Source organism: Vombatus ursinus, unplaced genomic scaffold (assembly GCF_900497805.2).
Source record: "Vombatus ursinus unplaced genomic scaffold, bare-nosed wombat genome assembly UNPS02003292.1, whole genome shotgun sequence".
In the NCBI taxonomy this organism is placed as follows: domain Eukaryota; kingdom Metazoa; phylum Chordata; class Mammalia; order Diprotodontia; family Vombatidae; genus Vombatus; species Vombatus ursinus.
In genome coordinates, this window is record NW_020943070.1 from 11,735,756 (window position 1) to 11,757,716 (window position 21,961).

A 21,961-nucleotide genomic window follows, 5' to 3' on the forward strand; every position below is an offset into this window, starting at 1 on the left:
GGTTAGGGTTAGATTGCCCAAGGTCATACAGCTTAGTGGGCAGCCAGGTGGTACACTGGATAGAGTGCTGGAGTCAGAAAGACTCATCTTCCTGAGTTCAAATCTGGCCTCAGACACTTATTAGCTGTGTGACCCTGGGCAAGTCACTTAACCCTGTTTGCCTCAGCTTCCTCATCTGGAAAATGATGTGGAGAAGAAAATGGCAAACCACTCCAGTATCTTTGTCAAGAAAACCCCCAATGGGGTCACAAAGAGTCAGACATGACTGAAAAAAATGGAACCTCACACAGCTTAGTAAACATCAGTAGCTTTGAGGCATGGTAGAATGGCCACTTGCTAAGTATAATGTACAAAGAGTTTTTCAATTAAGCAGGGACTGGGGACAAAGACCAAAATGAAACCCTCAGAATGTCAGAGGTGGAAGGGGCCTCAGAGATCACTCAGTCAAACTTGCCAACAGGTGGTCTTACAGACTGCCCTTGGAAGCCCGCCAGGGGAGGGGAAGGCACTGCGTCTTAGGACGAGTTGGGACAGCTGTGTTTGCTAAGGCAGTGTTTCCAGATACTCAGCCTAGCTGCCTCTACATCTTCACCCCACCCCAATCCCAAGTGTTCCTCGTTCTGCCTTCTGGGTTCAAGCAGGATACACATAAGCTCTTCTCCAAGTGATGGCCCTCCAAATGCTTCAATTCAGCTCTCATCTCAGAACTGCTCCAATCCAGCCCAGCCCACCCAAACTCAAGCCTTCTCTTCCACATGAAAACACGCTCAATCCATTTGATCATATAAAATCCATAAAAAATATCCATATTTGATCCATAAACAGAAGTGTCTCCATTTTCCTCCCAACCCTTCTCTGGGTTCACTTCAAGTTGTCAAGGTTTCTAGAAATATGTGGTGCCAAGTGCAACCTATATCAAATTGCTTATCATCATAGGGGTGAGGGGAAAGGGGGACGAGGGAGGGAGAGAATTTGGAACTCAAAATTTTTAAAAATGAAGGTTAAAAATTGTTTTTATTTGTAACTAGAGGGAAAATGTTATTTGAAAAACATATGGTACCCAGAACTTAACCTAATAAGAGAGTCCCTGGGGGACTCCCAAAGAACCATTCAACAAATATTAAGGGAGCACCTACTATATGTAAGGCTTCCTTTGTAGGAAGTACCAAGAAGACAGAAGACATGGTTCTTCCCCGATAGAGCTTACAATCAACTACCATAGTATCATAACAAAAGGAGCAGTGTTCAGAATTGGGAGAGATTCCTTCTGGCTGGATAAATGTTAGGTAGATAGAATTTAAACAAGGCTTTGAGTGATGGTAGGAGCTGTCCTGGGGTAGGAAATGGAGAGGGCCGGGCCCCTATAATGAGCAAAATCTAGGAATAGGTTCTCTTCTTAACATGGCTTCTAGCTAGCCTCAGTCTTTCTGATCTAGAAAATGGGAGTGATAACCCTTGAAATCACAAGGCTGTTGTGAAGGCTGTGCTTTATCACATGAGTCAATAAAAACCCAGTTCTGCTGAGTTTTAAAAATCATGCAGTTTTCAGCTCAGATTCCATTGTGCTCTAGGCATGGTCAGATTATCCCTCCTTCAACTATCCCTTCAGCCACAAGAACAACAACAATGTGAAAAATGTGTGTATAGCTCTTTAAGCTTTACAAAGCACTTTGCCAACAATACCTCGATGAATTCTCACAGCAAACTTGTAAGGCCTGTGCTACATGTATTATCATCCCCATTTTACAGATGAAGAAATTGAGGCTCAGAGAGATGAAATTATTTACCCAGGGTTACATAGGTGCTAAGTATTAGAGGCAGGATTCAAATCTAGGTCTCTCCTTACTCTAAATCCAGCCCTTTTCCATTTCATCATGATACCTATGACTATGCCTGCCTTCCTTCCTTCCTTTCCTTTCCTTTTTTTCTTTATCTATCTTTCTTCCTTCCGCCCTTTATTTCTTTTCCTTTTTTCTTTATCTTCTTTCTTCCCTCCTCCTTTTCCTTCTTTCTTTCCTTCCTTCTTTCCTTCTTTCTTTTCTTCTTCCTTCCTTCCTTTCTTTTTTAGGGAGGGTAAATGTAGGAGAATTGGTGACCATTTCCCAAAAGACTGTGCCCCAAGCTGTGCTCAGATGAACAGTCAAACCGCTATTCACTACTTATAAAATTTTTGATGAATATTTTCTCTGGGCCCCAGTTTTCTTATCTGTAAAATGGGTGGAGTCAGACCAGATGACCTTCAAAGTCTGTTCCAGCTCTTGCTCTGTGATCTTATGTAACATAGGGCCCATGATACTTTACTGCTGTGGACCTCAGTTTTCTCATCTATAAAATGGGGAGATTGGACTAGATGATCTCTGGGCTCCTCTCCTCCAGCTTCAGATCGATGATCTAGAACCAATGGTGAAATGATAGCCTCCGACACAGAGACAAACACCATGCTAGAACATAAGAACAACGCCAGCAAGTCTGAGGATGCCTTAAGGTAAGATTCTCCTAAACCAGGTCAGCAGCCTCCCAGATTTACTCCAAATCCTGTACTGACTCATCCTCCTTTTGGTTGGGATTTGAATGTTTCACATTTGAAAGGTAATGAGGATCAGAGAAATGATTACGTTGTTCATTGAAAGGGGCAGGAGCTTTTCATTCAGCATGAAGCTGCTTTCTATCCCATACAAACCGTGATTTTGTAAAATGCTACAATGACAGAAAAAATCCTTAGCAGGGAGGCAGAGGATTAATACCAAGCTATTCTCCACAGGGCTGGTTCATACAGAGCTGAGCTACTAATGTGTCCACAGAAGAGAGGTCAGCCCCATCCAGCAAACCTTCCATCTACAGAGAGGGAGAGGGAGACGGAGACAGAGACACACAGAGAAACAGAGACGTAGAAGAATTCAAGTTTGATTAGGTTTCATGGAGAATCAGAAACAAGTTTATTCAAAGAGAGTGCGAAGTAGTGAGAAGTGATGAATGGAGGTGAAGAGGACCTGAATTCTAAGAAACTCCAGCTCTGCCTCCTTGCTAGCTGTGTGACCTTAGGGGATCATGGTACAGGAGAAAGAAGACTAGCTATAAAGCCAGAGGACCCAAGTTCAAATCACACTTCTGAGGATTACTACTGGCAAGACCAATATTTGGACAAGTCCTTCTCTTCTCTGAGCCTCAACTTCCTCATCTATAAAATGAAGGGCAGCTAGGTGGTGCAGTGGATAGAGTGCTTAGAGTAGGAAGACTCATTTTTCTGAGTTCAAATCTGGCCTCAGACACTTAGTAGCTGTGTGACCCTGGAAAAGTCATTTCATCCTATTTGCCTCAGCTTCTTCATCTGTAAAATGAGCTGGAGAAGGAAATGGCAAACCGCTCCAGTATTTTTGCTAACAAAACCCCAAGTGGGGTCGCAGAGAGTGAGACACAACTGAAAATGAGTGAACAACAACAAAATGAAGGGCTTATACTAGACGGCTTCTAAGGCACCTTCCAGCTCCCCTTCTATGATCCTATGATTGGAGCTAGAAGCCATCTGTATAACTCATAACCAAAAGTAAGCTCTACCAGAACTAGTTGGAACCAATGGTCCTCCAGCCTTCTGTCTGCCATCTTCCAAGACAAAAGCCACCACCTTTCAAGTCAGCCCATTCCGCTCTTGGCCAATTGGCATCATCAGGAATCTTCCTGACATCCAACCCAAATGAGTCTCTTTGCTACTTCTATCTATTACTGCTCTGGGTTCTGCCCTCTGGGGACCAAACGGAACACAGCCACTCTCTCTTTTAAATGATAGCTCTTGAGTACTTGAACCCAGCTCTCCTGCTCCCCCTACGCATTCCCTTTTCCAAATGAAAAATCCCCATTTCTTTCATCCCAAGAAACAGGCACCTATTATTATTGAGGCCACACCTGAAGATGCTCCAGCATTTCCAAATGCCTCATTTTACACATGAAGAAACTGAGGCCCATTTAGCCAAGGGGAATAGCCAAAGGCTCAAAGGTTATGTGTCACCTGTTGAGACTGGTCTAAAGATGTTCTGAGGCTGCACATCTCCATCATTTGTGTGAAATCTAACAAATTACGGGAGAAAGTAAGAAATAACAATAGATGTAGAGAGAAGAATCAGAGACAAAACTAGGGTAAGACCTCTAAGCCTTTTCCCCAAGGCGCTTAAACTAGAGAGTGCTAACAGCACTTGCAGGCCTCCCAAAACATAGGAAAAAAACATATCTTGGTACCTAGCTAGCAAGAATTAACCTGATAACAGACTGGAGGAAATGTCATCTGTACCCCTCTCCTTCCCCATGCACCACCCTCTCCGTCTCAGTGAAAGGCACCACCATAAGCCACTTGTCCAGGACACTGTTTGAAGAATTGGTCCTGGGCACAAAATCCATGGTTATGGTTCTGAGAATAGTGGAGCTCAGCAGGGCTAATTTGATGTGATGGCATGGTGACAAACAGGAGGTACTGATAGTGGAGATGAGTACCAGTGGTGAAAAGGGGGGGGGGGACAAGGAGGAAGAGAGGGGAAAGAGAGGGAGAGAGAGAGAGAGGTGGGAGATGGGGAGACAGGGGAGGGTGGGAGGGAGAGAGACAGAGAGACAGAGAGAGAGAGAAAAAGAGAGAGAGAGAGAGAGAGAGAGAGAGAGAGAGAGATATCCAAGTGATAAATCTGAGTAATTGCAATCAAAAGTCAAATCAAGAAGCATTTCTACACCAGGAACAGCTACCATAACTACCTTAGAGCCCTTGAAGGCATGGGGCATTCCTACTGGGTATGGCATGGTACATCCCCTGTATTTTGGAAGCATACATTTTTTTAAAAAAATTCATAGAAATTTTTTGTAATGATTTCAAATAAAGCTTTTTGAAAGCACTTAAAATTCAAGTCCTGGTACCTCAAGGGTTAAACCTGGGCTATGTAGGGAAGCTCTGCTATCCAGCAGGACTCATCCTCCCAAGGGTATCTAGGCTTTAAGACAGTTAGGGAAGGTAAGCGGCTCAGAACCATGAAGCATTCCCTCCTTGCTCTAGATAGATGGGGCTATGGATGTCGAATACAGCATACACATGCTGTACAGCATGAAATGAAAGCATCACTCTCCAGTATTCTTTTAGGGAAAGAAACTTGTAAAGTTGATTATAAATGGAAACACTGCAGATTTTTATTTAAAAGGAAGATGAAAGTAGCTGTTTAAGACCTAGTATTGATTTCATTCAAGTCAACAGAGGCTTAAAGGTGGGTTTTTTTTTTAAATAAACAAGGGGTTTTTGTTTGTTGGTTTTACAAACAAGAGGGTTTGTAAAAGTCTATTCTACTGAAAGGTACCATGGTACAGCGGAAGGAGCCCAGACTCGAGAGTCAGAAGACCTGAATTCAAATCCCTCCTCATAAGGTTACTCCATGTGTCAGCTGTCATTTCACTGTTTTATCACCTGAAAATTTAGGAGGTTGGATTAGAAAGCCAGTGAGGTCCCTTACAGTCATATATGGCTCAAGGGTGACTTTATCTACTCTGCCTGATAGCTATTGTGACCTGTCAGGCAGCTATTGCTACTAAGAGAATGAACCTAACCTCCCTGTGCCTCTGTTTCTTTATTTGTAAAATGAGAGGCTCTGATTAGATGACTTCAAATCCCTTCTGGCTCTAAATCTATGAGACTATAAATTTCAGCCCCAGAGATCATCCAAAGCTACACTACTTTTTAATCAATTATTTATTTTTAAGAATTAGTAAGAAATAATCCCCATAATAAAGTCCATTTTTAAAGGGTGATGAAAGAGAGATTCTTTAAGGAAACGGCATCTAGGGGACCTACTTCTCATTCCAATTAAGTTATGAAACTAAGCTCAACCCAGATTGGTTTGTGATTCTAGTCACATTGCTTATAGAGAAGCCCTGAATCTCAGAGCTGGAAGGAACCTCTCAGGACATCTAATCCAAACAGATTTCTGAAGAGGAATCCGACATGCAACAACCCCCATCCGTGTTCATCCAGCATCTGCTTGAAGACCTCCAGTGATGCAGAGCCTGCTAGCTCCCATTGCACTTGTGGTTAGCACTCACTATTAGAATGTGTTTCTTTACATTAAGTCAAGATCTGCCCTTCTGCCACCTCTACCCATTGCCCCAAGGTCTGCCTTCTAGGGCCAAGAAAATTAAGTCTTTTCCCTCTTCCAAATGACAATCCTTCCTTAGACTTGGAGCAATTGTTTGCCTGTCCCATATGCACAAACACTACCATTAAGTACACATCCCATATCTGAGCCCTACCCACACATCCCCTTCATTTCCCTCACGTCTCCGCTTCTCCCATTTTCCTTTTTCTGGCTAATGCCAAAGGGGAAAAAATCTGGATTTGGACTCAGAGAACCTTTGCTCATATCCCAACCTTGACATGGTGTAACCTAGTATAAGTCATAACCTCTGTGGGCCTCAGTTTACTTATTTGTAAAATGAAGGGGTTAGATGAGATGTCCTTTATGGCCCTTTTTAGCTCTCGAGCTATCAGGCTCCAAATTATCTTTAAAATCTGCCACCCTTAAAAATTCTGAACAGTTAAAAAATCAACATGAGAATTTGGGGGGAAGTATTTAAAGTGAACTTTTTAAGGAGAAAAAAGATAAAAGGCCATGTTGATAACTTTTTTTTTTTTAAAGAAAAGCAAAAGGCAAATGTATAAGGACCCACAGTCCCATAAACCAGAAAGTCTGTGGCTATAATACACTTCAGACTTTTACAAAAAGTGCTCATTGCTAATTACAATGATACCTTTTCTTTTACTTTAAAAAGAAAAATAAAGCCACAGGTACTTTATCAGCAATCTGGCCACATGAAAATGGAATGGAAAAATTGCACCAGGGTAGGTCTTCAAAAAGCAGGGCATCATGTCTTTGTCCAGGAAATCCAGGTGATGGGGGGAGTGGGGATGGGGAGGCAACGGTATTGGAGGTCAGCGGCTATCTCCATTCGCAGCTTCTGTTGTAGGAGCCTTGGTTTCCACATACAGAGTGAAATCCCACTGAGCCCCACAAAAGGGGAGACCCTGAAAAAAGATGCCTACCATCTGCCTTCTTCTATAGGTAGACAATGTCTGCAGCTGAACTTTGTTCAGAAGATAGGATGCCATCCAAGTAGCTGAACAGGGGAAAGGGAATCAATCTACGGAAAGTTACTAGGAGGCAGAGTAGGTTCAATCAAAGGAAAGGCTTCCCAAGCATAAAGGCTCTCCAAAAATCAATGGAACTTGATGCCTCTAGAGATGTTTTTCCCAGTCACTTTTTTAGTGTGGAGGGGAGGGGCAGAGAGGGAGGATGTTCAAGCAGAGACTGGGTTACCATTTGTCTGGGATGTTGGAGAAAGGATTCATCAACTTCGAAGGGAGTTGGATTTGGTGCAATGGAAAGATCAAGAACTTGGGTTAAAATCCTACTTCTTTGACCTTATGTAAGGAAATCACTTCACTTCTCTGGCCTCAGTTTTATCATCTGTAAAATGAGAAATTTGGTCTAGATATCCACTGAGGTTACTTCCAGCCCTAGATTTATGATGCTACTGTCTTAAATCATTTCCCCTCTCTGGGCCTCAGTTTCCTCATTTGTAAAATGAGGGAGTTGAACTAGAAGGTTTTTGAGGTCCCTTCCTCCTCTAGACCTCTAATACTACAACCTCTATGGCCCTTTCTGGTGCTAAGATTCAATGAGTCCATAAAAACAACAACAGCAAACCATAGTTTATCTTAGTATTCTTCTTCACCATCCACACAATGTATGACACTTTAATGTAAGACATAAACCGCTGGCAGATATCTTGATGGGCAGAGACCACAGACAGGCTGCTTAAATTTTCACTTGACTTCAACAACATTTTACACACAGGCCAAAAGTGACCTTGGGCAGATCACTTAGAATCCTAAATCCCAGCGCTCTGAAGCCCTCATTGGTTATTCGATCCTTTCATCCTTCCCCCCACCCCCCCCACCTCCACTCATTCATTTAACCTCTATCTTTCAAGTGCCTATTCTGTGGTTCTGTTTCTTCATCTGAAAAATGCGTTACCTGCTTTTAGGGTCACAGAAGGGCTGGAAGCCCTTCATAAGCTGGCCTCTCCTTACTCCCTTCTTGCCATTTTTACACACACACACACACACACACACACACACACACACACACACACACACAGTCAAATTCAGTTATAGGAACCCTAGAGATGAACAAGTTTAATCCCCTTAATTTACACTAGGGTAAACTGAGGCCCTGGGAGGTTGAATAATTTGCCCAAGGTCATAGAAGTATGCCATTAGACTGAGAGTTTGAAGGGACCCTCAAAGGTCATTAACTCCAATCTCTACATTTTACAGAGAAGGAAACTGAGGCCCAGAAAAGTTAAGCCACTGCCCAGCTGGTCTTCAAGAGTCCAAATCCAGACCTCTCTGCTACATCAAAATGACTCTCAAAAGGTTGTTATGAGGGAAAGACTTTGTAAGCCTGCAGGCAACATGCATACCCAAGCTGTTGTTACAGTGCCATCTGGGAAACCCTATGATTTTACCTGGTAACGAACATCCTACCTGTAAGCTGCTCCAGGTAGGAGAAGCTGTGCCTCTAGCACTGTGTTCACAAAGTCCCTGGGCGGTGGGCATCCTGTGCCTGCCTGGAGCTAGCATAGCATACATGAGGTTTCCCCTCAGGCTATTTATCTGCACTGGCCTGGCAGAAGATGGCGATTGAATTAAGATCGTACTTCTGGAGCTCGAAGGGATCTTAGAGGTCCTGTTAGCCCAACCCCCTCATTTTGCAGATAAGGAAACTGAGGCCCAGAGAGGTGGAGTAATTTGTTATAGGATCCTAGGTCTAGAGCCAGCCTCAGAGGTCATCTATTCTAATCCTTTCATTTTACAAGTGAGGAAACCGAGGCCCAGAGAGGCTCTTTTCCTGAGGGTTTAAACCCAGATCCTCTGACTCCAAGTTCAATCCTTCCACCTCGACTCTCTGTTTACCTTTGGGGTCTACTGTTTATCTGATTGTACAGACCATCTGTGATTACTCATTTTCTGTCCTCACAGGATAAGACAGAACCAAGTATCTGTTTGTTAATTGAATGCTAAGTGTTCACAAGCACACACGAATGAACACAAAATCAGCATCAACAAAAAAACCCCACCTTACAGAATTCATAAATCAACTGAGCTGAACGGGACCTTAGAGGCCACCTAGAGCAAGCCATTTTACAGTCTGAGAAAACTGAGGCCCAGAGAAATGAAGTGACTTTCTCAAAGGCAAGCAGACACTAAATGACTGACTTCCAAGTGGTACTCTCCATACCCACCCACTACCAAACTGCTACTCTTTCAAGTTACAGGAAGACTGAAATACAATGTATCCAACACAATGGAGAAGATTCAATATGGTATTCTAAGTCTTAACACTAGAACTGTATAAATGTCACTAATTATGAAAGTCAAATCAGTCAACAAGCATTTATTAAGTGCCCCTTGTGGATGTGCCCAGCACCGCTTTAGGATAAAAGAGAGGAAGACTAGTCTTTTGGAAGGCCAGAGGGAACCAAGTCCTAGACTTTGGGTTAGGAAGATATGGGTTCAAATCCAGCCCCAAACATGTACCAACTGTGACCCTAGTTGTTCAGTTGCTTTTCAGTCGTGTCTGACTCTTCATGACGTCATTTGTGGTTTTCTTGTCAAGGATCCTGGAATGGTTTGCCATTACCTTCTCTGGCTCATTTGACAGATGAGGAAACTGAGGCAAATAGGGTGAAGTGATTTGCCCAGGGTCACACAGCTAATAAGTGTGTGGGGCCAGATTTGAACTCGGGAAGATGAATCTTCCTGACTCCAGGCCCAGCACTCTATCCACCCAACCAGTCTCCCTAGACAAGTTACTTAACCTGTCTCAGCCTCAATTTCCCCACCTGTAAAATGAAGGGATTAGATTAAACAATCTCCCAGTTCCCTTCCAGTTCTAGCTGTATGAGTCTAATAAAAGCATTATCTTTTTTTTTTTTTTTTGGCCAAGCCAACACTTGATAATACCCTCCTCCAAAAAGCTTACTCCTTGTGTTATGTTAGCTTGAGGAAATCATAAACAATGCCTACTATCTAGGACATATAACTTTTATGTCCCTCAAGTAACCCTCGAATGGTTTTCTACAAGGTTACAAACACTTAGGATCAGCACTGCTGGACAGATCGTACACACAGGGAATGTCCCAGCCCAAGGAAATTGCAGAACAGCCTGTATTAGTGTACAAAGTACCTGAGTCTAATCTAGCCCTCTCCTCTTCCTACAGATGCAGTAAGTGAAGCCCAGACAGGTGAGTGATTTCCCCAAGGTCAGTCACACAGGTAGGTGTTAGATGATTGAGCCCCAATCTGAACCCCAGGCCTTTGACTCTAGATTCAATAGTCTTTCCAGACACAGTGTCAGCACATAGTAGGTGTTTAATAAATGCTCTCTGATGGCTCAATTTCCATCATACCATGCTGCCTCCTTTGACTTGTTGGAAAGGCTCAATTGGGGCAGGGGTGGGGAGTGTTTTGTAGTTATTTCTCAGGGTAGAAGATTTCATAATATGTTTCTTTCAAATGAACCCCACCACATGGCACACAGATCCACAAATCAATGAAAAACCTTATTTCACTGCCATCCTACCAACACACTGACATATACTACACCCACAGTAGCTAAAACATGCCCACACAATAACCAGTGACCACATGTTTCTAAAGAGTTTTAAGGCAGAAAGAGACCACAACAGTAAAATTTTAAGGGGCTCGAAACCATTTTCAGATCAAACCAAAAGCTTTGTTAGCAAAGGCTCTTTTGCTTAGTGCATAATTTGCATGAACAAAGACAATGTTAGAAGGATGGCCAACTACCCCCCACATCCCAGGGAGGGGTCAGTCATGATCACTGTCGGCTCCAATATGTCTTAGTGTGTCTCTGTCTGTCCTGTCTCCACTGAATTCCTCTTTTTGCCTCCTGAAAAACCACACTCCCGTACAGAATTGTCTGGCTGTTGGAATGTGACTGAGATCCATTTTTAAAACCTCTCTGAGTATTTTACAACCACCGACCACCAGGCTGGGGTGAGGATACCTAACACCACTGCAGTTTGGTGACAGAAGGCTAAAAATATCCAGATGAAAAAAGCAGCCTTTTTCCAGGGCTGGATCAGATGTCCAGGGGCGGTATCCAGTGGTCCTGGGGCAAATCACTGGCCAAGAGCAACTGACTAGCCTATATTCAGTTTAGTGTCATAAAGGATAGCTTAGTAATAAGCAAGTAGTGACAAGAAACTCAGGATCATGATCTCTCCCGGGTCTGTGGATAGCTAAGCTTTGTATGTACTTTTCACATACACACACACACACACACACACACACACCCCAACATGCAAACAGACAAGACAGGATTGCAGCTGCTTAAGTGTAACAGGCACACATTAAGGGGGGTGGGGGTGGGAGGGAATAGCTAAACACCATTTATTTCCCTGGAAGGAAATGAGATTGCAGCTCCTTCCAATTAGGAAAGCAAACGATGGCACTGCCTCCTTGGAAAAACTCAACTTGAAAGTGTGAAAAACGAATTAAGCAACAGACCAGGCAAGTGATGGGCAGGAGAAAAAGCAGAGACTTGTGGAGACCCGGCTGAACAGGCCATCCAGTCAAAGTCTTACAGGGCTTTAACTACCTGTTGGGCCGTAAATCAGAGCATCGGAATCAGGGCTGCTGAGCACTGGAGTGACTCATTCTCCAAAGTTTGGATATCTGACTCTCAAGGTATATGTTTGCTTTCCTCTTTAGAAGGAGGGGACCAGGCAGGACTGGAAAGTTCATTCATGCCTGAGGTCCTAGGGGCCCACAAGGTGCTATGAGATACCTGGAAAGGGCAGGCCTGGAGGTCCCTGGCTTCCTAAGGCCCCATGCCCAGGCCCCTGATATGCCAGGGCGTAACTTAATTTCAAAGAGCATCTGAGTAAAGGTGGGGGGGGGGGTGAGGAGAGAGATCTCCATCAGGCTCACCAAGGAGGCCAGTCCTGAGAGCAGGGAGAGGCCTGGTGGCAGGGTCACCATCAAAACGGAGACCACCATCATCCAAGAACTCTGGCCCTACCCTCAGACAGTAGGAGTCCTGGACAGCTCCAGGAGGATGGGGAGAAGCAGGAGCCTGGGCTTCTACCTCTTCTTTCCCACACCTGATCCCAGCAACTTCCCCAAGGCTGGGTGAGAGGATTTCGGATTAGGGGTGGGGCTCCCTCAAGCCTTGGTAATCTTGGGTACCACTCTTCTGCCTACCATCCCCACCTAGCTTGAAAAGCTCACCCCTTCTCCTGGTGGCCAGGTACTGCTGTTCCCTGTCCCTAGTCCCTGCCTTTCCTCCTCCCAGATGACCGGAGCTAAAGAGGGTTCCTGCTTCTTTCATCAGGGGGTCTCCCCAGCCGTGGTCGAACACTCCAGCTCTCTCGGTGGGCATCTACGAGGTGGGAGGAGGTGTCGACCCCTTCCAGTAACCCCAACCTAATCCCCACTGCCGGGCCTGCCAAAGGTTCTTCTTGTCCTCCCCACCCTTTCTCCTCTTACCCGACGAATGATCTCCCAAAGACACAAAGAAAAAGAAGGGAGGAAGAAAAAAAAAAAAAAAAACTACTGCCCAGTGATAAAACCTTAGCACCCAGGTCTCCGGGCCGTGTCTCTCTGCGAGAGCAGGGGGGCAGGCGATTGCCTCGTCCTGCCACTTTCTCCCACCCACTCCCCAACCCAGAACCGAAGCAGGCAGACCCCAGATCGAGGGAGCGGGTGAGCAAAGGTGAGAAGAAAAGAGGGGAGGAAAAAAGCCATTACAACCAGCGGGTTGGAGGAGAGCCGGCAAGAGAAAAGAATCTATGCGTGCGTGTATGTATCAAGAGAAAAAACAAGCGAACGCGCCCCCTACCTGGATGCAACATACTTTGGAAATAGAAGATGACTAGAATAAAGGATCCCAAGCAAGTGACCAGAGCCATCCTGCAAATTCGGCTCATCCTCATCACTTCGAACAGGGCTGGCTTCATGGCTTCGTCCGGGGCGCGGGCTGGCCGGACTCCGGGATGGCGCGCCCGGGGCGCGGGAGCCGGGGCGCCGGGGCGCACGAGGAGCTGCGGAGGATGGAGAGGAGGACGACCCGGGCGGGGTGGGGGCGGTGTCTGCCGAGCCGCCGCTCGCTCGAGCTGACTCCCCTTCTCCCCGTGTGTCTCCCCGTCCGGGGCTCCCCAGCCCCGAGCCGGGCTTCGGAAGGGAAGGGGCCGGAGTTGGTGGGGAAGTGCGCTCGGTGCCTGGCTGCCTGCTCCTCTCCTCCTCCTCCTCCTCGTCCTCCTCCTCGTCCTCCTCCTGCTTCGCCTTCTCCTCCGCCGCTGCCTCTCCGCTCCCTTCCTCCCCGCGCCTGTGGGTGCGATGGGAGAGCTGCTCTCCTTCCTCCCCCTGCTCCTGCCGCCGCTGCCGCCGCTGCCTCGGCAGCCACCGACGTCGCTGCTGGCCAGACCCCTCGCGCTCACAAGGGCTCCTTCATTGCGCTCCCAGGCTATATTCCTGAGCTGGGCTTTACCAACGCGACTCGCCGGCTGCCGGCGAGGGGAGGGAGCCTGCCGAGAGCCGGCCGGACCCGAAGAGGAACCTGAGCGCCGGGGAGGAGCGTTCGGCGCTCCCCCGCCCCGGCCGGGGATATGGTCGCGTCCAGCTGTTTCCCTGCGAGGGAGGGCGGGGGAGAGTGAAGGAGGGAGGGAGGGAGGGAGGGGGGCGGGAAGGGGGAGCGCGGCGGCGGCGGCGGCGGCGGCGGCGGCGGCGGCGGCGGCGCGTGCGTTCCTTCCCTCAGGGTCCCAAAAGCCCTCGGTCCCCAGCCTCCCCGGCGCACGGGCTCCGCTGAGCCTCCTGGGCTTTGGGTCAGCGTTTCCATGACACATCCCTTTTTTTTTTTAAAGAAAAAAAAAAAAGAAATGGGAAAAGAAGAGAAAAAGAAAAGGGGGAGAGCGGGATTGAAATCAAAGCAGCACCAGGCACACCTTCCCGAGTTCGCAGGCTGGGGAGACAGCGGGGGGAGGGAGGGAGGGGAGAGAAAAGGGGGAGGTTGGAAGTAGCAGCCAGTTTGGGAGGACTCTTGGCATTTCAAGGTCTGGGCAGCCCGGACATCAGGAAGTCCTGGTGAGATAGGCAAACAGACACACACACACAGACACACACACACACACACACACACATATACACACACACACACGCACACACACACACACGCACACACACACACACAGAGACACACACACATATACACACACACACAGACACACACACACACATATACACACACACACACGCACACACACACACACGCACACGCACACACACACTCAGCTTTTAAATGCCTCGGGGCGGGGTGCGAGTTAGGACGGGGCAAGTGTAGAGTGTGGGCACTCTGGGTAGCGACGAAACCCTCGACCCTGAGCTTGTACCAAGACCCAGGCGCCTCCCTGGCACGGAGGGAAACGGCCCTGGCTCCGGACTGCCGGGTTGTCAAGCTCAAATGACCGTCACTCTTCAGAGCAGGGGTGGTTTCATTTAGGGGCTTGGAACCCCCAACCCCTTCGCACGCTGCCTGGCATTAAGCAGTCGCTTAATAAATACTCGGTCGATAGAACAATGTGAGTGGGGAGGAAATGAAACTGAACGCTGTCTTCAGCAACGGTAACGACGGGCGGTGGAGCCAGCGTTGAATTGGACTCACTCACGGAACTTGGGTTCAGATCCTTCTCTCATCACCATCTCTGTGACACTGGGCCAGTCACTTAAACCCGCCCCCTACCGTAGGTTGGATTAGGTGGCTTTTAGGTGCCTCCCAACTCTAAATCTCCGATCCTCTGACAGTTTCTTCATCCATAAAATGGGGGAGAGGGGGGTTGGAATAAATGGCCTCCGAGGTCGCTTCCAGCTCTAAAACGACGGTCCCCTGACCAAGCCTTATTCCAGGCAAGAGAAAACGCACTCCTCTCCCTTCATTACAGAGGTGGGGGAATATTGCATATAGTTGATGGGTTGGTTAGTTTCGTGGCGATTCACTTTCTCCCCCTTTTTCGTCTTTGTTGCAAGGGATGACTCTCAGGAGAGAAGCAAGGACGGACAGGTTTGGAAACGATGTGAAAACGGAAGACGTCATAGAATCACAGATTTAGAGCCCAAAGGGACCTGAGAGGTCAGCTCTTGAAGCTGACGGGAAGAAACTGAGACCAAGGAAATTAAGTGACCGGGATGGGGGTGAGGGTCATTTGTTCTACAATATTTATTCAGTATAGTTACCGTGGACTAGTTCGAATTCTCACCTCCCTTTAATGCACTTACTAAGTTCAAAGAGGGTTCAGTCTAGAGCAGTAAGAGACCTAGAGGTTAGGTAGTCTAATGCCTTCATTTTACAGGTGAAGAAACTCAGAAGATCATAGATTTCTTGTGGCCAGACAGATAGGAGGTATCTGAGGTGGGGTTTGAACCCGGAAGAAAGGAGAGAGGAAGAAGGAAGGAGGAATGGGAAGGAGGGAAAGAAGGGAAAGAAAGAAAAAGGAAGGAAATAAAAGGAAATAAGGAAGGGAAAGAAAGGAGAGAAAGAAAGGAAGAAAAGGAGAGAAAAGGAAGAAGGAAAGGGAGAGAAAAAGGAAAAAAGGAAGGGAGAGGAAAGAAGAGAAGGAAAGAAAGACCTCCGCTGTAGAGGATCAGAATCCCCCTAGGCCTCAGCAAACAGAAATCTCATCTCTTTTTGCAGAGAAGCGCAGCGCGTGGCTCTAAAAAAAACCCCGCCTCTCATAGACTTAAGGGTTCCGTGATTTCCCCAGTTTACAGACACGTCTGCAACTTCGAGATGGTCGGCCGTTCTCCTCATCCGCGCTCGGGGGTAGAAGGAAATGTCACGCAGGTGGCGGCGGGAACGTGGGCTCTCCAAGGAGAATCGAAGGGTTGCGTTGTTCGTGGCACTGCACCTGATCTCAGGCATCTGACTGCCCACGTCGTGGTTACTAGTCAGTAAAGCCAAAGCTGGCAGACTGCACAAACGTCGCTGCCGCTCTGGCACAGGATCAAGGGAAGGTCGTTTTTCTCAGGGATCGGTTACCTGCTGTGAGGTGACGGAGAATCGTGGACAGAGAGTCATATACAGGTTGTGTGACCCTGATCAGGTCCCTTAACTTCTCTCAGTGGCCCCAGGCAATTCTTTAAAACCTATTAGTTGCAGAGCAGGTGAAGATTTATACTGATCAAAAGAATTACCTGTACCTGTAAAATGAGAGGTCTGGCCCGACACCAAAACTCCACCAAATAAAGCCTGCCAAGAATCAGCGCTTGGTCTGCGTGGGCTTGTAGATTCAACATAACACACCTTCGGCAGGAGCGTTTTGGCTTTCCTTAAAACTGGAAAAAGACACTAAATCTATAACAATGACGACGATTACCACGGCTATGATGATGGATCTCATCTAATCTTCACAACAGTCCTGGGAGGTAGGTGCCATTATTATCTTCATTTTACAGATGAGGAGACTAAGGCGAACAGAGGTTTAAGTGATTCACCTAGGATCACACAGCTGGAAAATGTCCGACTACAAGTCCAGTACTCTATCCACTAAACTCCATAGCTGCCAAGACTAATAATAATGTCCTACCCATCCTACCCCATAGGGTCACTGTGAGGAAAACACCTTGTAAACCTTTTAAAATATCAGGGAAATTCCCGCAGTGGAATCTCCCTCCACCAACAAAGATTAACGACACATCTGTAATTCAGGCACCATAGAGATGACCTAGTCTTATAGTCTTAGAAAGTTCTCTGAGGCATAGAGAAGTTAAGTGACTTGCCCTTGGGCATTCTCTGGGCCTCAGTTTCCTCATCTGGAAAACTGAGGAAGTTGAACTAAATGACCTCTGAGGTGTCTTCCAACCCTGAAACTATGAACATATAGAAATACATACACACACACACACACACACACACACACACACACACATACAGTAGTTAAATATACAAAGAAACTGAGTTCAAATCCTGCCTTTGGTGATTATCTGTGTGACTTTGGATAAGTCATTATTTAACTTCCCTGGTCTTCAGTTTCCTCCTCTTTAAAAATGATGGGTTCAGCCTTAGACGTCATTCTGGTCCAACCTGCCTGTAAGAATTCCCTTGATGAGTAGACCGCCAGATTTTTCTTGAGCACTTTATCAAGATGGAAAAAAGTGACTGCCTCACAAAGCAGCCCATTACATTTTTGGACATGTCTAATTACACTTTGTAATTATATTTCTGTTGAATTGAAACCCTATTTCTGCCCTCTGGAGCCCCAGAGAATGTCTGCCTCCTCTTCCATGTGACAGTCCTTGAAATATTTGAAGACATCTATCATGTTTTCATCCCTTTGTTTCATTACTGGCCCTGAATCTTTTCTTCTCTGTCTAAACACCCTGTTCCTTCCACTATTCTTTAAATGACATATTTTCCAGTCCCCCTTACTTTTCTGGTCACCTTTTTCTAGCCATGTTCCATCTTATCAAAGTTACTCTTAAAATATGGCACTCGGTGGTAAACAGACATTCCAGAAATGGTCTGACCAGAATCACATAGAAGGCATATTTCTCAAACTTGACTGGCAATCAATGAGTCAGTCGATGGGTCATTCAGTCAACAATAGCATTTGTTCAGGGTATTTATTTTGTACCTAACGTTAAACTAGGTTAGAATCTTGAGTTTCCTTTAAATAACATTTTAGACTACACCTCCTACCCAAGGCCTTTCTTAATCTCTTGGGTGCTGGCATTTTCTCCCCTCATGAAATCACTTTATATTGCTTTGATAAATCATGTCCCCTCTCTGAACCTCAGTTTCTTCATCTGTAAAATTAGGAGGTTGGATTAAGGGGCTTCTGAGTGACTTACCTTCTAGCTCTGAATCTATGATCCTATGAATATAAATAAACATAACATGGTGAAATAGACAGAAGACCTGGGTTTGAATCCTTCCTGTGGGGTTTAACAGCTGTGAGACAGTGGGCAAATCACTTAACTTGTGTGGGTCTATAAAAGGAAGGGGCTGGACTAGTTGGTCTCAGGTCTCTTTTAACCCTAAATCTACAATCTTGAGCTCTTGCCCTTCCCTCGTAACATAGATTTTAATCCTAATCCTAGGAAATACCTGCAATAAGATGATTTAAGGATGAAATTCAGTTTTGTGATCTCATTACTGCATCCAGATTCTATTTAATTCAATTAAACAAACATTTACTGAGTGTCTATGGTGTCCTGAGCCAAGAAGCAAAGCACTAGGGAAGAGATAACACTGAGACAACAGATAATCTTTACATAAGGTAAGGCTCCTGCCCCCTCGGAGCTTCCATTCTAGACATAGAGAATAATAACACAAAATTACAGCCACCAGGTATATGGTGATTTAGGATTTGCAAAGCACTTTAGTGCTGTTGCTACTCCTATTCTATGAGGATGAGGAAACTGAGGCTGAGAGATTAAGTGACTTGCCCAGGATCATACCACTAATATCAGGTCTTCCTGAGTTCATATCCAATTTCACCACATGGCTTTCTTATAATTCATGATAAGGGTGTTAGAAAGTGCAGGAGAGTAAATTATGGAATCATAGATTTAGGATTGGCAGGAACCTTAAAGGCCATTTAGTCTGCCTATCTCATTTTACAGAAGGAGAAACTGAGGCACAGAACTCTTCAGTGACTCGCCAAAAGTCACCTAGCTAACTAATAGCAAAGACAAGATTTGAGCCCAGGTCTTCTGACTCCAAGACCAGGGCTCTCTCTCCACTATACCAATGGCTGTTAAGTGACTATTCTCTGCAATTTCCTGACAGTCAAATGAGCAACAGGCAAAAAGCTCTCTGCTTATGGTATACTGATTAATGTGCTGAACCTGGCAGCAAAAAGACCTGAGTTCAAATCCTGCCTCCCACACGTAGCATCTTTGTGATCAGGGAAATATCGCTTAACCTCTCTAAGCCTCAGTTTCCCCATCTGTAAAAGGAAGATAATAATAGCCCGCACCTCACACGGTCTCCTTCAATAAAGGAGACAAAATAACAAACCTTAAAGTGCTACAGAAATTTCAGTAATTGATATTCTCTGTGTCAAGAAACAGAGGTAAAATTGCATGATTGATGATAGCTACAGAGACAAGTGCTAGAACGTGGTCCTGAATCTAGGTCATCTGGGTCTCAGGCTCTTATTCATAAAGCAAAATCATTAGACCTAGCTGAGGAAATAGTACCCACAAGACTGTCCCTAAGGAAAGAAAATGGCCTGTTGTGTCCCAAAGTCATGAATTTAAAATAAAGTACAAATCAGGTCTGCCCCCTAAAGAACCATTAAAATCTTCACTTTTTTCAGGGCCCTCTGAATCTAAACCTACCTTGGAGTCATCTTAGACCAACCTGGTTAATAATTCATAAAGTAAAGAATCAGGCTCTCCAAGAGATGAACCCAGCGAATGTAGCCTTTAAGCACAAAACAGAGGGAAGAGATCAATAAGGGATGACCACAGAAATGCTCAAATTGAATCAACATAATTTCACTGGCCGAGAGGCTTCTATGGGAGGAAAAAAAAAAAGAGTAAGTCCTATTCTTTCAGGAAATGATTTAGAGTTGGATAAGAGGCATGAAACTAGCTATGGGTGGGAAAGGCTGTTCAAAGAGCAATGGGAAGAGAAAGCAAGGAAACGATGTTATTTACAACTTCTGGTGAAAAGGAATCTTCTGCCATAGAGAGATTGCTCAGTACCTTGGATGTAACCTGCAATGGCTCATCATTGCCTACTGGGGAAAGTCATTGGCTCACAGACTTAAGTTTGGAAGGGACCTTAGAGGCCATTTAATCCAACACAAGGAAGTTGAATGACTGGTCCAAAGTCATACAAGCAGGATCATAGGATCAGAGATTTAGGGCTGGGGGAGACTTTCGAAGTGATCTAGTCCAACTTCCTCCTTTTATAGTTAGGGAAACTGAGGCCCAGAAAAGTGAAGGGATTTGCCCAAGGTCCTCCAGGTAATAAGTATCAGAAGCAGGGTTTGAACTGATGTCTTGGGACTCTGTTCACCATACCACCCATCCACCTGGCATTTTGTAAAGCTCTCCAACACTCTGGTCCAACCTGGCAGGATGCTATAACGAAAACATCACTGGATTTGGATGAAAACACCTGGGTGAGAATCTTAGCCCTGACACCTGGGTAGCCTCAGATAAGTCACTTCATGGCTATGGGCTTCAGTGCTTTATTTGTAAAAGGAGGGAGCTGGAAGCTAAACTCTGTGTAATTATGATGACCAAGCTTGGCCCCAAAGAAGCAAAATGAGAAGGCAACTCTCCCCTGCTCCACTAACCATTCTTTACAGAGATGGGGGGGGGGGCGGTCTATGGGTGTGGAACACTGCATTTAATGTCATACTTTTTAACTACATCGATTAGTTTTACAGAACTTTTCCTTCCTCTGTGCTGGGCCCTCTGCCTAAATCTTTGTCATAAGACAAGGCTCTCTGGTTGGTGGGTACAAGTGTGGGGGAGAAGGAAACTTTTGGGAAGAATAGGTGAAGGAAAAGCAAAAGATCACAATATTATGTATCATTAAAGAAATGAGAAGAGATGAGAAAACGCAGCTCTGAGAGGTTGGGAATCCGTGAGTGAGGAATGTTGCATATGCTTTCAGACTTGGTCACCTTGTTGGTTGGATTTCACATAGAAACAGAGAATGTTGGAATTAGAGCAGACTTCAGCTGCCATCTAGGAAAGCCCATACCTAAAGGAATCCCTAGGGAAAGCTGCCGGCCAATTAGTCATCTGCCTGAAGAGCTCCAGTGAGGAGGAGCCCACCCTCTCCCTACCTAGCCTCCTCTTCCACTTACACACGGCTCTCTCTCTCTCTTTCTCTTAGGAAGCTTTCCTGACATCAAGAAAAAATGTGCCTCTGCCGTGCCATCCTGGGCTCCTGGTTCTCTCCTCTCCTCCTACCTGTTTGACGTGGTCTCTGACCCCTCTGGAGCTGGAAGAGATCTTCAAGGCCATCTAACCCAACTTCTTCATTTGCAGATGAGGAAATCGAGTCCTCCACCTGTTAAGTGACTTGCCTGGGTTTTCTTGACTCCAAGTTCATCACTTCATTTTTTTTTCTACCTGAGGCAATTGGGAGTTAAGTGGCTTGCCCAGGGTCATACAACTAGTAAGTGTCTGAGGTGGGATTTGAACTTGGGTCCTCTTGATTCCAAGACAGGTCCTCTATTCCCTGAACCACCAAGCTGCCCCAAAGTTCAGTGCGACACTATGCTGTCTCTCCTTCACTGGTTTCGTCATCTTCCTGTCGTTCTCTGAATGCTCTTGTCTCCCAAGGCTCTGTCCCAGATTCTCCTTTCTATACTCTTCCTCGATGATCTCATCTAATCTCAAGGGTTCAATTTATTTATCTAGTCTTAACCTTTCCTTTGAGCTCTAAGGGTGGTACCATGATACTTTGGGAAAGAAAGCAAAGATTTGGAGTCTAAGAACCTCTTCTATTTGCCACCCACGTGACCTTGAGCACCATTTCACTCTTTTGGAAATCAGTTTCTTCATCTACAACTCCCCCTCCCCCTCCCATTCAATAAACTCTAGTGACTCTCTGTCGCCTCTGGGATCAAATACAAAATCCTCTGTTTGGCATTCAAAGCCCTTTACAACCTGTCTCCCTCCTACCTTTCCAGTCTTCCAACACCTTCCAACACCTTCCCCACATGCTCTGCTTCTAATGGCATTGGCCTCCTGGCTGTTCCTCAGATGTGACACTCCAGCTTTTGACTGAGCATTTTCACTGACTGTCTTTCTTTCCTGGAACACTTTCCCTTCTTATCTCCACCTTGTAGCTTCTTTCAAGCCTCATTAAAGTCCCCAGCCACCCTTAATGCT

At 45.8% G+C, this 21,961-nt stretch overlaps 1 protein-coding gene across 2 annotated transcripts in view; it reads right to left on the reverse strand.

The window, feature by feature from the left end:
- CHST11 (carbohydrate sulfotransferase 11) overlaps positions 1–13,093 on the reverse strand; it is a 308,589-nt gene extending 295,496 nt beyond the window's left edge. The window contains exon 1 of one of the 2 annotated variants that reach the window (XM_027870845.1): positions 12,963–13,093. In XM_027870845.1, the coding sequence (XP_027726646.1) occupies positions 12,963–13,065 (103 nt within the window). In that variant the 5' untranslated portion in view covers positions 13,066–13,093. Of the gene's footprint in view, positions 1–12,947 lie in introns of both variants that reach the window. The other variant, XM_027870838.1, reaches the window with a different exon arrangement.
- Between the last annotated feature and the right edge of the window lie 8,868 nt (positions 13,094–21,961).